At 36.2% G+C, this 14505-nt stretch overlaps 2 protein-coding genes across 11 annotated transcripts in view; one reads left to right on the top strand and one right to left on the bottom strand.

The window, feature by feature from the left end:
* Positions 1-2527: 2527 nt before the first annotated feature.
* LOC307139311 (DNA damage-inducible transcript 4-like protein) lies at positions 2528-5339 on the top strand. Its single transcript, XM_079838218.1, has 2 exons — positions 2528-2807; positions 4008-5339. Exons 1-2 carry the CDS (start codon positions 2651-2653, stop codon positions 4448-4450), a joined length of 600 nt encoding a protein of 199 aa, XP_079694344.1. The 5' UTR covers positions 2528-2650; the 3' UTR covers positions 4451-5339.
* Positions 5340-5350: 11 nt separating this feature from the next.
* Positions 5351-14505, bottom strand: part of brd8b (bromodomain containing 8b) — a 31004-nt gene continuing 21849 nt past the window's right edge. For 2 of the 10 annotated variants that reach the window (XM_079838213.1, XM_079838217.1), the window contains 2 exons: positions 9144-9188; positions 5369-6147 (listed from right to left, as the gene is read on the bottom strand). In XM_079838213.1, coding sequence (XP_079694339.1) covers positions 6088-6147; positions 9144-9188 — 105 coding nt within the window. In that variant the 3' untranslated portion in view covers positions 5369-6087. Of the gene's footprint in view, positions 6148-8957; positions 9024-9143; positions 9189-13164; positions 13258-14505 lie in introns of all 10 variants that reach the window. The other 8 variants (XM_079838215.1, XM_079838211.1, XR_013818107.1 and 5 more) reach the window with 7 other exon arrangements.

The raw sequence follows: 14505 nt of genomic DNA, 5'->3' as shown, positions 1-14505 counted from the left end.
TAACAAAGATAAATAAATGCTTTATAAGTGCAGTTCATTATTAGTGAATGTTAACTAATGTAGTTAACTATAATGAACCTTATTGTAAAGTGTTACCAAAATGTTATATAAAATACATTATTAATAAAAAAAATAGTATTATTACTACAAAATGTTGTAGGTAGCCGATGTCAAATGTTGTGGGCGGGGCTAAGTTCGGCTGGCTTCCAGGCTAGAAAACAACTTAAATAACATGCAAATTTTAAGCAAAATTAACCCGTGGATTTTTAGACAATGTTCGTGATATCTACAACTCGAACAATCGCTTAAATTATATTCAAAGTGTACATTACAAATTACAAAAGTTACTACAAAGTGTATTTTTCAGTATGGACTTGGGTTTTTCCAAACGAATCAATACTCTCAGTCATCCATCTAAGCAGCTGATTGAGACGACACGTCCATCAGGTTTTGCTTTGACACTGATGGATGAACTATCACGAGTTTAAATCCGTTTGTGATCAAAATCAACAATGATTGATATGGTGCTCTTTTCTTTGCTTTGCTGAGGAGCTGTGAACCAGAAAGAAGGAACAAGCTAAATATGTTGACTTAAGTGTAGTTTGAGGTCACATGAATGTATTTTCTTAACAGCTGATTCAGCGAAGACACAATTACATTCTGCACATGTAATCACATTATGAAAACCCTCCATGGTCAAAGGTTTCCAGTAGTTTATTCTTCCTTCCTTGTTCACCCACATATACGAGACCTGTGGTTCACTTATTCTTTCCTCATTTACGTAACCTGTATCCTCTTCAAGGTGGTTCTAAAGAAGTCTCATCTACTTCCTCATTATAATATCGGACGATGGTTGTCCATTTCTGAGTGCTTTAGTGGTGCAATGTGACATCAGCGGCGACCGGTTGGTTAATGACCGAGAAAAAAGGTGAGGTCATGAGGAAAAGTCCCTCATTGTGACTCAGAGACAGACTGAAGATGACGATTTATGACTGAAAAAGCTCTTCCTAGAACAGCAACTCAGACAGAGTGGTTTCATTTGGGTTTATCTTATCCTTCAATAAGAAACCTTCATTATTGACAAGAATGTCAGTAACCAATCAGTTGATGGAAGTCAATGGGCTCCATCATCAACTGTTTGGTTACCCATATTTTTCAAAATATCTTCTTTTGTGTTCAGCAGAAGAAGGAAATTCAGGTTTTGAACAACTTGAGGGCGAGTACATTTTTGGGTGAACTATCCCTTTAAGAGTGCTTCGTTGACAGGCTGCAGAACTGGATTTTACTGACCTCAGTGTTTGTCTTTCTGGTCATGTGAGCCTCACGTGTGAATAATCACCTCATCTCATACTGTCTGAATCACTTTCTTTCTTACAGTACATCCTTCTTCTGTCCAAGAGCATTGATGTGCATGTGTGAGTCATCTCTGCCCCAAGTATAGGTCGTAATAGAAGTTACTAGATCAGTGGGCGAGGCCATAAACAGAGGGGCGTTTTCCACTGCGTTACCTGATTTGCCCACCTCACAGTGAGGTAGGGTTTAGGTGTAGGGTCGGGTGAAGGGGATCATTTTCATTGCATGGTTTATAAACACCCATCAGATTGAAAACAAATTTAGCAACGCCCACTTTTGTTTAATTTCTTTGTCTCATTGCTAAATTCCTAGCATAATATTTTTTGTTTTTTTAGTGTCTGTAACTCCAAACACCAAAAGTCTCAAATATAATATTCCCAGAATTGTGCTACAGATGAAAGTAGAAAATGTTTATGACTGTATATCAACTGAGAAACTACATGTTAAAAATAATAATAAATAATGCAGAATGTAATTTAAGTGAATTAAATAAAATGACTAAAAACTAAGTGAAATAATAAATGATATACTAAATTAAATACTCCACGACTATGTTTAAGTAATTAAAAAAAGCTAAATGGGGATTAAAAATTAGTAAAAAGAAAGTGTTCAATCAAAGCATCTAAAAATATAAACATTACATAACATACATTTATAACATTTAATATAAATCCTAAAAAAAATGAATGTTTATGTATTTACATATACAACAGGCTAATATAATATAATAAATATAATACACTCAAAAATAAAGCTTCTTTATTGGCATATTGTTCCCAATTGTTTTGTTATTGTTTTCGTTACACAGACATTTCTTTATAATGGAAAAGGGTTCTTTAGATTATAAAAATGCACACACTAAGAAATTTTTATTTTATTTTAAGAACTGGTCACTGAAATGTTTTTTTAGGGAACCAAAATGGTTTCTTCTATGGTATCATTGCGGACAAAATAATAATATAATATAATATAATATAATATAATATAATAATATAATATAATATAATATAATTATATTATATTAAATAAAACGTTAAATAAACGTATAAACGCAAGAAGCCGGTAAGGTTGCATGTACTAAAGCATTCTGATCTGATTTAACCTCTCACTGGTTTGCGTAATATATCGCCCATCCCACAAACTTCAGCTGATGCAACGACAGAGCTCCGGATAAATACCGGCTGCCCTGACAGAGCCACACATTTCAACCTCTCGCATTCATGGAAGCAACAAAGAAACACTCAGCGGAAGAGTTGGGCGAGCTCTCGGGGAAACTCTCGGAGGAAATCACGTTAAAATGGTCTATACACAAGCTCTGGTGTTCGGTAACGGCATGTCCGTCAGGAGCGAGCAGGAAAACCTAGCGGAGGACCTGAGCTTTCTACAGAGCTTCAGATCAGACGGACAGAAATTACAACACTGCGGCAGGCTCATGAAGGCACAGAGCTTATCAAGTAAGAATCCTATTCCTGTCAAAACCATCTATTGAAGCGGGGCAAGTTGTCACAGTAACTATAATGTCAAACGTTTTGGTTTCGTATGTTTTAAATGCTCTAGTTCAGAAATGTTAAATTGCGATCTTTTTGAATGAAAAATGGCTGAGGCAAGTTGTCACGTATGTTATATGTTTACATTTAATTCATTTATTTATGTATATTTTGACCAAAAAGTACTATTTTATTGTCTACAACTACAAAAAACTACATTCATTGTTAGTTGACCTTTGTCTTGATGTATATCATTTGTATAGCCTACAAAAAATGTTTTTTTGTTTTGTTTTGTTTGAAAGGCATAATTCACATTAACCTTTTTAAAAGATTTTTAATTAACACGTCATATTTATTACATGAAATCATATATATATATATATATATATATATATATATATATATATATATATATATATATATATATATATATATATATATATATATATATATATATATATATATAAAATGTAGATATTTTAAAAACGTAATGCCAGGTTTGGGGCAAGTTGTCCTCTCATATATTGTAATTTTATACAATAATACACATATACATATATATATATATATATATATATATATATATATATATATATATATATATATATATATATATATATATATATACATACATACATTTTTTATAAAATTACAACATATAGGGGGCAACTTGCCCCAAAACTGGCATTAAGTTTTTAAAATATCTACATTCATTATTAGTTTAAATTTTTGAGTTACCCTTTCCATTTTGGTTGTTTCATATATTTTTTTATTATATATAATGAATAGAATATTCACACCGACAACTTATAGGCCTAAATAGTCTACCATAAACTTCATCTTTTAATGTTCAAAAGCGTTTCTGTATCAAGAAAACTTCCCCAGTCTCTCATGAAGGTCCATTTTAAAGAACATGATGTGGTTATTTTATTGATGACACTATGAGCAGGGATGTACATTGTACCAGTTTTCCAAACTGGCAACATATTAATTCTGCCCACTAAAGTCCAACAGCTCAGGTCAGCCGATGACACTGTATTACAGGCAGACGGTGTTAGTTTCATGATCCTAATCTAATGAGCCACCGGTCACTCTCAAACTGCTGAGGCTATAGTTTCTGTCTGATCAGCTGAGCCTGACACATTCTTCCCATTTACTCATTCACAGGTCTGGGATCTGAATGCAGTTTGGAAGAGGAAAGAGAAGACTCGTGTCTTCAGCTCAACCTGTCCAAACGCATAGAGAAGTGCCTCTATGAGGCCAAAGGGGCGAGTCTGCGTTGTCAGGAGCTGCGTCTGCCCAGGCACATGACCGCACGTGTGGCCGGAGACATCCTGCGCTCATCCACGGATGAGCCGTGTGGGATACGGGGCGCCTTGATCCACATATTCATGGAAAGCAAGGGCACACTACTGAAGCTGGGCACCGTCATTCCAGATCAGAGTCTCACGCCGACCTTCGAGGTCTCGGTGGTCCTGCAGCCAGACCTGGGCGGATGGCTGAAGATCCTGTTCGGGAGTGGGAAGGTCTTGAGCCTCCGACGGGAATACCGGCTGATCAAACGGAAGCTCTACTCGTCTGCCTCACCAACTATACTTGAGTTTTATTAAAATTGTGTTATTGAGAGTGAAATAAGGAGAAGATGATGATGCCTGAGGTCTCAGAGGATGAGGACAACTTTAGGAAATGCTAATTTTGCACATTATTTCTCACTGTTACATCAGTATATTTCAGTTTACAGAATGATGTTTAAAGTCGAAAACAAACTGAACATCGTACAGTAGGCCTTTAAACTGTAATCCAAAGCATTATTGATCCTGACTAGGGAAAAAAAATCAAGTTTAAAGAAACTGAGGATCCATATTCATTCCTATAGAAGAAGAAAAAAAAGCTTACTATGTATTGTTTGATATTGTGCAAATTACATTTCAAGCACAACATGAGCAGCAATGTTGTTATAATGTTAGAAACTGAGGATCCACATTCATTCCTATAGAAGAAAAAAAAGCTTACTATATGTATTGTTTGATATTGTGCAAATGACATTTCAAGCACAATATGAGCAGCAATGTTGTTATAATATTGCATTAGATGATGCTTAAAAACATGGAATCCGGTGCATTTACACTTTGGGGTCGTAAGATTTTTTTTAATGTTTTGAAATCAATCTTAAATGTATTAATTTCTTTAAAAAGAAAGAAATCTTACTGCCCACAAACCTCTGAACAATAATGCATGATCAGGAATTATATGATGTTATAAAAGCTCATCAAGAATAACAAACACTACTTTGTTACTAGTTATATTTGTCAGGTAACACCACATGTGTGATAAGATCACAGTGGCATGTTTGTATGATTGTGACGGCAGAATGTTCATTATATATGATATATGTTTTCATGTGACTTTGAAACGAACGGGACAAGCTGGTATTGTCTCCCAGTGAAGCATTTGAATCAGTATTTTTGTTTAAAAGCACAAGTGGAATAAATTATTCTTAAAAAAAAAAAAACATGAACATCTTGTTTATTTGCAGACTCTCGTTTTATTAAAACATTTCACGACACTATACAAAAACACTGTACACAGAGGCTCTGTACAAAACTATAAGTTCTTTCTAAACATACAGATGTCAAATTAAGTCACTTATTTTAAGAACGAAAACAAACTGAACATCGTACAGTAGGCCTTTAAACTGTAATCCAAAGCATTATTGATCCTGACTAGGGAAAAGAATCAAGTTTAAAGAAACTGAGGATCCATATTCATTCCTATAGAAGAAAAAAAAAGCGTATTTTTATTGCTCTTTCCTCCATCGATCAGCGATTCACATCATCCCAAAGCGATAAGGCGATAGTAATCTTTGTCTTGAATAATGGCTTGTAAAGGTTTCATATTTGTCTCTAGAAAGTGACATTCTGCTTTCTAACCATCTAGTGGTCATGATGGTGGTACATTCAGCTTTTTTAAGAGGCCAGTGATGACATCGAGTTAAAAACATTTAACCAACTCCTCTAACCTTTGACCTGTCCCGTCAGTCTACTATAAGAGCACACTGGACCAGTTTTTCAGGTCGAGGACTGAAGGCGACCCTTAAAAAGTCTTCTTTTCGTGTCCTTTGTGTTGAATCAACTGCTGAATCACACCACCCAGGCATTGAGTAACTAAACTTAGCCAGAACTTCATAAAGAAACAGGGAAATAAAGCCTATGGAACTTCCGTGACAGCTGCAGTGAAACGTCGCAGTTCACTTTTTCATCTTCATGTCGGCCTCGATGGCACTGCGGCGCCCTCTGGTGCCTCCGTCCTGGAAGAGCAGAGAAGCAGGAAAGACATGAGCCAATGCCTGTCATCCACTGCCCTAACACACCAGACCAGAGCCAAACTAACTAGCTATTGCCTGAGAACAGGAAGTGTGTGTTACTTGAACATGAGAGATTCATGTGAAAGGGTTAGTTCACCCAAAAATGAAAATTAGCCCATGATTTACTCACCCTCAAGTCATCCAAGGTGTAAATGACTTTCTTCTTTCAGACGAACACAATCGGAGTTATATTTAAAAAGTCCTGGCTAATCCAAGCTTTATAATGGCAGTAATAGTTGCTCTGTTTTTGAAGTCCATAAAAAAAATGCATCTGTCCGTCAAATAACTGCTCCACACAGCTCTGGAGGGTTAATAAAGGCCTTCTCAAGTGAAACGATCCGTTTGTGTAAGAAAAATATCCATATTTAAAACTTTATCAAGTAAAGTCACGGCCAATCGCCTTCCGTATTCAATTTATGGAAAAAGTGTTGAAAGTGCCTCTGCCGTTCATAAGGCTTCTGTTACCAGGCACGCTCATAGATATCCATAATAAAGGCTTACGGCGGAGTCTCTAACGTCATCACCGGCGGCCATCTTGTCACAGGCAGGGTTCTGTGGCTCCTGATGTAAGGCGAGTGATCTGCATGAACACAAATACTCTTATCTCACTGAAATCTTGACGGATTTACAAATGGTTTGGTTTCTTACAAACGTTATTAACGTGGCTATAATTATGGATGCTTGAACAAATTATGAATATTTTTTCATAATTATACAATGTCATAACTGCATCTCTGACGTTTATAACAAACCAGTTTGAAAATCAGTAGAGCAAGTTATGATCATTTAAAAAGTGCAAGCACCCATGAAAACAATGTTATGAGTGAGCGAGCTGACGGTGACAAGATGGCCGCCAGGTGCGGACGTCGACCTCCATTGGCCAGCAGCGCCGACGAGACATCTAGCCTTTATTATGGATATCTATGGGTACGCTCGTCAGACGTCAAGAAACGCATCTTGAATTGCGAGTAGGCACTTTCAATACTTTTCCACGGAAGGCGGTCGGCCGAGACTTTACTTTATAAAGTTTTAAATATGGATATTTTTCTTACACAAAAGCATCGATTCCCTCAGAAGGCCTTTATTAACCCTCCAGAGCCGTATGGAGCACGTTATTTGACGGACAGATGCATTTTTTATGGACTTCAAAAACAGAGCAACAATTACTGCTATTATAAAGCTTGGATTAGCCAGGACTTTTTAAATATAACTCCGATTGTGTTCGTCTGAAAGAAGAAAGTCATTTACACCTTGGATGACTTGAGGGTGAGTAAATCATGGGCTAATTTTCAATTACTGCTATTATAAAGCTTGGATTAGCCAGGACTTTTTAAATATAACTCCGATTGTGTTCGTCTGAAAGAAGAAAGTCATTTACACCTAGGATGACTAATTTTAATTTTTGGGTGAACTATCCCTTTAAAGTGACGTCAGAAGTGCTGCAATACATAATTACGAAATTGCAGAGTACGAGCTGAAACAACAGAACAGCTAAACAACAGTGAAACAGCATTAAAAAAAAGTTTGAATGTGTGAGTGAATGTGTTAATAGTAAAAGCCAGTTGCTCACTGAATTTCACAGGGAACATTTAAAGGGAAAGTTACCCCAAAAACGAAAGATTTGCATTATTTATTCATCCTCATGTCATTCCACATCGGTACACAGATACACACACTTATAATTTTACACTACCCTTCCGTCTACCGTCTTTTATGCTCACCAAGGCTGCAATTATTTGATCAAAAACAAAGCAAAAACAGTAATATTAAGTATCATTACACGTTAAAATAACTTCTCTATTTAATGTGTTTTAAAATGTAATTTATTCCTGTGGGGATCATTACTCCAGTCTTCAGTGTCACATGATCCTTCAGAAATCATTCTAATATGCAGATTTGCTGCTCAATAATTATGTATTATTAATTAATATGAATAAAAGTTAAAGGATTAGTCACTTTAAAATGAAAATTATCCCATGTTTACTCCACATGGCTTCGAGGGTTAATAAAGTCCTTCTGAAGTGAATCAATAGGTTTTTGTAAGAAAAATATCCAAATTAAAACTTTATAAAGTAAAATATATAGCTTCCGCCAGAACGTCTTCCGTATTCAACTTACGGAAAAACTGATGCGACATATGACGTCGGACGTAGCGCAAGCACAAGCGTTTTTGAACTTTGTTTTTTTCTTACAAAAACCCATTGATTCGCTTCAGAAGGCCTTTATTTTTATTTCCATTTTACGTTTATGATGGATGGTTGTGCTTTTTTTTAACTCAAGGGACCCCGTCACTGCCATTATAAAGCTTGGAAGCATCAGGATATTTATTAATATAACTCTGATTGTATTCATCAGAAAGAAGAATATCATTTACTCCCAAGGTGGCTAGAGGGTGAGTAAATCATGGGCTAATTTTCATTCTAAAGTGATCTAATATCTAATATATAATTAATACATAATTAATATTTGTGATACACATTCTGTAATGAACATAACATGCGTAGGAACAGCATTTATTTATATTTATATTTCATAACATCAAAATTTTTTGAACACTGAACATTTATTTACTGTCACTTTTGATTTCATGCACCCTTGATTAATAAAATATTAGCATTTTAATATTATTAATAATAATTTAAAAAAATCTTACTGGAAACAACATTAGGGTGAATAAATAATGACAATATTCATTTTTAATGGATTATTCGGCTAAAACTATCATGGAGCTCACAAAGTTTCAGCATACAAACCCGGATGTGTTCATAACCAAATCTGGATCAAATGCTGCTCAACAATCATGGTGCGAGAGGTCAGCTCTAACCAATCAGAGAACAGTGTCAGAGCTCAGAGTATAAAAATGTGTGTGTGTGTGTGTGTGTTTGTGTCTGGTAAGGGGGGACGGGGAATATCTTGCGATCTTCAGCCTGGATACTTACAAAGAGAGAGAGAAGGAAAGCAGGAGAGGCCATGGAGAGGCTGTCCTGTAGAAGGACAAACAGCACAGTGAGAAAAAGAGTTCACTATTGAAAAACCTACCGTAGAAACAGACAGAGAGACAGACATGTACAACAGAGCAAAAGCAGCAGGTGTTATGGAAGCATACAGCAGGGGTTTACTAATCTAAAACTCTGATCATGAGATGGAAAACATCAGAGACGTGCAAAGAGACCAGAATGACCAGACGTTTTACGAGTCATGTCCCATATCTCGATGGACTTCTATTCGGGATGTCATTTGACCAAATCATTTGTTTTAGCTGTAAATGAGGAGGTCATATCGATCACAAGTTCAGTGTGGAGTACCGCAAAGCTCAATATTAGGACCGTTGCTTTTCACCCTGTACATGCTACCCTTGGGAGATATCATTAGGCAGAATTGCATTAGTTTACACTGTTATGCTGAAGACACTCAGCTCTATATTTCTTCATGCCCTGACAAAACATACCAATTCACAAAATTAACAGAATGCAAAAAATTGGATAACCAGTAATCTACTACTACTTCATTCCACAATCTGAATTCTGACTTGTGATGATGCCTGAAGCATAAATCACACCGGGTCTGTTCGCTGGCCCCCGACTGAGCCTGGTTTCTCCCAAGGTTTTTTTTCTCTCCATTTTGTCACCTCATGGAGTTTGGGTTTCTTGTTGCCTCTGGTCTTGCTTAGTTGGGGACACTTAATATTCAACAATATTATTGATTTGACTGCACTGACACTACTATTGGATGAGAACTGAACTGAGCTGGACAATGACATCACTGTTTTCTGCAGAAATGATGAAATGCAATTTAATAATGAATGCTCTTTACAATGGAACTGAATTAACACTGAACTGACTTCAGCTGAACAATGACACTATTTTCTTTTAGAGTTGCTATACAGCCAAAATGAACTCATGGAATCATTTTCCTGTTATCAATGTAAAGCTGCTTTGAAACATTCTGTATTGTAAAAAGTTCTATATAAATAAAGGTGACATGACTTTTAACCTTAGTTTGATTGCGATAAATAAACATGCTTATGCTGATACTACAGTGATTTAATGCCGTGGTTCTCAAACCTGTCCTGGGGACCCCTCACCATTGCACATTTTGTATGTCTCCCTCATCTAACACACCCAATTCAAGTCTTGCAGTCTCTACTAATGAGCTGATGATTTGAATCAGGTGTGTTAAATGAGGGAGACATGCAAAATGTGCACTGGTAAGTGGTCCCCAGGACAGGTTTGAGAGCCACTGATTTAATGTAGCCTTAAATGACAAGAGTGGATTGTCAAATAAATGATTGACAAGTTAAGCAGAAATAGATGCTCTCATTTCATTGTTCTAACAATAAAAACTGACAAAGTGATCTAATCGCTTATAAAAACAAAACTCTCATTATATTAATTATTTATTTTCATTTGCGCAGTTTTTTGCAGAGCTGCTTTATAGCCACTTCAACATTGCTGCAAAATGATTAATCAAGTATGAACAATCGACACACTGACGGAACTGAATTAACATTTAATTGAATTGAGCTGTATAAATGACATTCACAGCTGCTTTACAGTAGAATTCGAATGCACCTCATATTTGATGAAGTTTGCATCATTGATCTTTTTTCTGCTTATTACTGTGAAGCTGCTTTGAAACTAAGGGCCTTATCATACACCCAGCGCAATGCGACACCGAAGTGTTTTTTGCTAGTTTCAGCCCGACGCAGTTCTCATTTTCACGTCCTGCGCCACGTTGTTTAAATGCGCTCGCACCCATCTGTTCGCCCATGGGTATGCTGGTCTGAAAACGGGGTGTGTTCAGACTAGAGGATGGATACCCGACCCGAGCCTGATGGATGGGACCCGTTGGTAACCGCCAGATATTTAGAAATGTCCGATATTTAAGGGACAGATATTTAGAAATGATGTTCGGGTTCGGGTCGGGCTCAGTCACGTCAGTTCTGTTAGCTTGGACCATTTTTGGTAGACCTTTGTTCATTTAATTTTAATTGGCTATTTGATTGGGTTAACGTGTGCTTTGTTACCCCGTGTGCGCGCTAATGCGCTCATCTGTAAACATTTCAGAATGCCTTCCTACAGTTGCTTAATAAAAGCAGGCTTTCCACACAAACAAACGTACATGTGTTATTAGTATGAGAAAAAAAAAAAGATTTTAACTGTGTCGGGCTCAAACATAAATATCTTAATGCCTGTCAGGCTCAGGTCGGGTTCGGTTACTGCTCTGTTGGACGTGGGGCGGGCTCGGACAGAAAAATGCGGCCCGATCCGCACTCTAGATCAGCCAAAACAGAAAATGACTATTTTTTGTGTTATTTAAAGAGCGCATTTGTAACATGCACCTATAAGCTGGTGCACAATGGGAGTACACTCAGAGGGACGCACAACAGCACACAAACATTTTTAAATATTAAAAATAAAAGGATTCCTCTCTGATAAGCGTCCAGTCTTTCTGCTCGCAAATTCCACTAGGTAAATAGCGAATCCACCATGGCGTGAGCACAAATGGCTTTTAAAGGGAATGGGAGATGAGACTCTGATTTGTTTATTGCAAGTTACGCCCAAAACACACCCATGACTCATTAAGGGACTACGTATAACCCTTTTGGACCATGTGCCTGGCACACCGACCCAGACCATGCACTCAGATCGATAAAATAGGGCCCAATCTTTATTGTATAAAGTGCTATTTAAATAAAGGTGATTTAGCAGACTCACTTTTTCATCTTAAAAACATCTTATGATGAATTCAGGTCAACAAAACAGTTACTTTCTGTTGGATTTTGTTTTCAGATGGTTGTGATTTCAAACAAAAACACACTTTCACACTGGGATGGTTTTAAACTTGAGTCTCTCGCATATAAAACATTTTGGAGAATGGAGCGGTTTTCTATCATGGTCATCTGGTCACCCTGGAAAGCTTCTTTACGTACAACGACACACACGGATGAGAAAGAAAAGGAGGATTAAGATGGAGAAAAAGAGAATCCAAAAGACTGGAGATACTAAAGGGAGGTTTTGTGGGGTAGATGAGTAACAGAGTTGTGTATATATGCGTGTTAGCCGGATGAAGACATGAGGTTTTCATGTATGTGAGAGTGTGTTGTGTTTCCATGACGACCGCAGCACTCCGACATAAACTCAAATAGATGGTGATGAAATGAGTGTGCAGTCATTTGAATGATCTTGATCACACAGCTCAGTGTGAAAGCATCACTGAACAAAACCATGCAAAAAATTAAACAAAAAAAACTTTCACTTAACCTTGGTCTGGTGTGTTTAAAAAAAAAAAATGGCACACAGATTAAACAGATGACACAAAAGGCTGTTTAACCCAACCCTTACACCATATACATAAATACATTATATTTACAATAATAACACATATGATATACACTATCGTTCAAAAGTTTGGTGTACAAAAAAAAAGAAAGAAACGAAATTAACACTTTTATTCAGCAAAAGTAAAGACATTTATAATAATCCTACATATGCTACATGCTGACTATATATTCTTTAAAAGAATCCACAAACGATTTTCAACACTGATATTAATAACCAATGTTTATTGAGGAGCAAATTCAGGTTTGCATCACAGAAATAAATTACATTTTGAAATATGTAATAATATTACTGCTTTTACTGTATTTTTGATAAATAAATGATTTGTTCTTTCAAAAACATTTAAAAAAAAAGAAGAATCTTAATTATTCACAACTTTTGATCGGTAGTGTATATAGTATATACAGACAGACGGATAGATAAAACCATAGATTCAGTCTTTTACAGAACAACAAGAGCCACAAATTACAGTGCCGTGAGGAAACCTGGAAGAGAAACTCAGATGCATGTGGCATCGACTCATTGAGTGTTTGTGCACGGGTTAGTAGTGTAGTAGCCATCTCACCAGCAGTGCCCTTGATCTCACCTGTGAGTGTGTTTGTGTGTGTACATCACTGACCTTCTCATTAGTGTCTTGTTTGGAGTTGTTCCTTTTCCTTCTGGCAGGTGGTTCTGGCTCTAAATGAGGGTCTTTGTGTGCAGGACTCAGGGTCTACATACGAGACTGTGTGTTAGTGCAAGTAACGCTAACCTTACTGTCAGGGACTTCAGCAGTTCACTTGAGTGTGTGTGTGAGTGAGTGAGTGTAAGGAACAACAATTCTGTTGTTTGGGATCACTAAACACTGTAAAGCTGCTTTGAAACAAGGCATTGTAAAAAGCGCTAGGGTAAATGTACCTATTAAGCTCAAGTACCCATTAAGCACACTACCATCTTTGATGCTCAGATTATAAAAAGAAAAAAAGTATTTATAATCCTACTTGATGGCTTAACCAATTGATGTGTTTGTCTTAACTATATACCTCCTGTAATTTCAAGCTAATCAGACCATTGCACACCGAGATATATGGGTATTCATGTGTTCACACTGTCTGGCGGCCATTTTGTTGCCTGAAAACTTTCACCATTAGAGTAGCCCCTTAAATGTGCATTTTTTAGATGTTTTATTTTCGATAAGTATAACTTCTTACTGCAAAATTAAGAGATTAATGTTAACACTTTGGCATATTATAACCTGGATGTGGGAAATAATTACAGTTCAATCCAAAAGATAGATTTAGCAACATATACAGCTAGTAAGCTAACCGTGTTCTGCAGATTGTGTGCTACACTAATATATTACTAGTATATTACTTCACAGGCATTACTGGCTTGTACTTTTAAATCCATTATATTATAAAATGTACAGTTTATTGATGTTCTGTGGTTTTACACTGCTTTATTTTTTAAAGACTTCATATTATTGTATGGTGAGCTTAAAGGGTGCACTACTATTAAAATCACAGCTTCAGTGTGACATCAATAAGAAAAAGTATAATTTCATAGACATTTTCAAAAATAGCTGTTCATATTAAAATATGTATTCCATTTATCCATTTAATAAATGACCTAGATTATTTATTTAGCAAAATTGTCCTTTTAAATTTAATTTAATAATATTTTTTCATAAAAAAAAGGTTTGCTGTTCCAATAAAGCTCAGTGTGCTCCCTTTAGGCTCATCCACATTAAACGTCAATGTAAATACTTCATAAACAGACTTTAAATATTAACTCATGGTTCTCACTTCAAGTTAACCTTTATAAAATTATTCTTTAAAAAAAATCTTTGTTTAAAATAAACAAGAATTTCCCCCAAAAAACATGTTGTGAGCTTAATGGCAACAGGGTTGTAAAGGGTACAAACTTGTACCAATTAAGCACAGCCAGATTTTTTGCATTTAATGATGTACATCTTAATTTA

The sequence above is a fragment of the Gobio gobio genome, assembly GCF_949357685.1.
Source record: "Gobio gobio genome assembly, chromosome: 16".
Lineage (NCBI taxonomy): Eukaryota > Metazoa > Chordata > Actinopteri > Cypriniformes > Gobionidae > Gobio > Gobio gobio.
The sequence above is the reverse complement of the archived record's forward strand: the minus strand, read 5'-3'. Positions and strand labels throughout refer to the sequence as shown.

Coding starts and splice junctions, on each gene's coding strand:
- LOC307139311 (XM_079838218.1), top strand. CDS start 2,651: ATGGTCTATACACAAGCTCTGGTGTTCGGTAACGGCATGTCCGTCAGG. Junction 2,808..4,007: donor GAAGGCACAGAGCTTATCAA/GTAAGAATCCTA, acceptor ACTCATTCACAG/GTCTGGGATCTGAATGCAGT.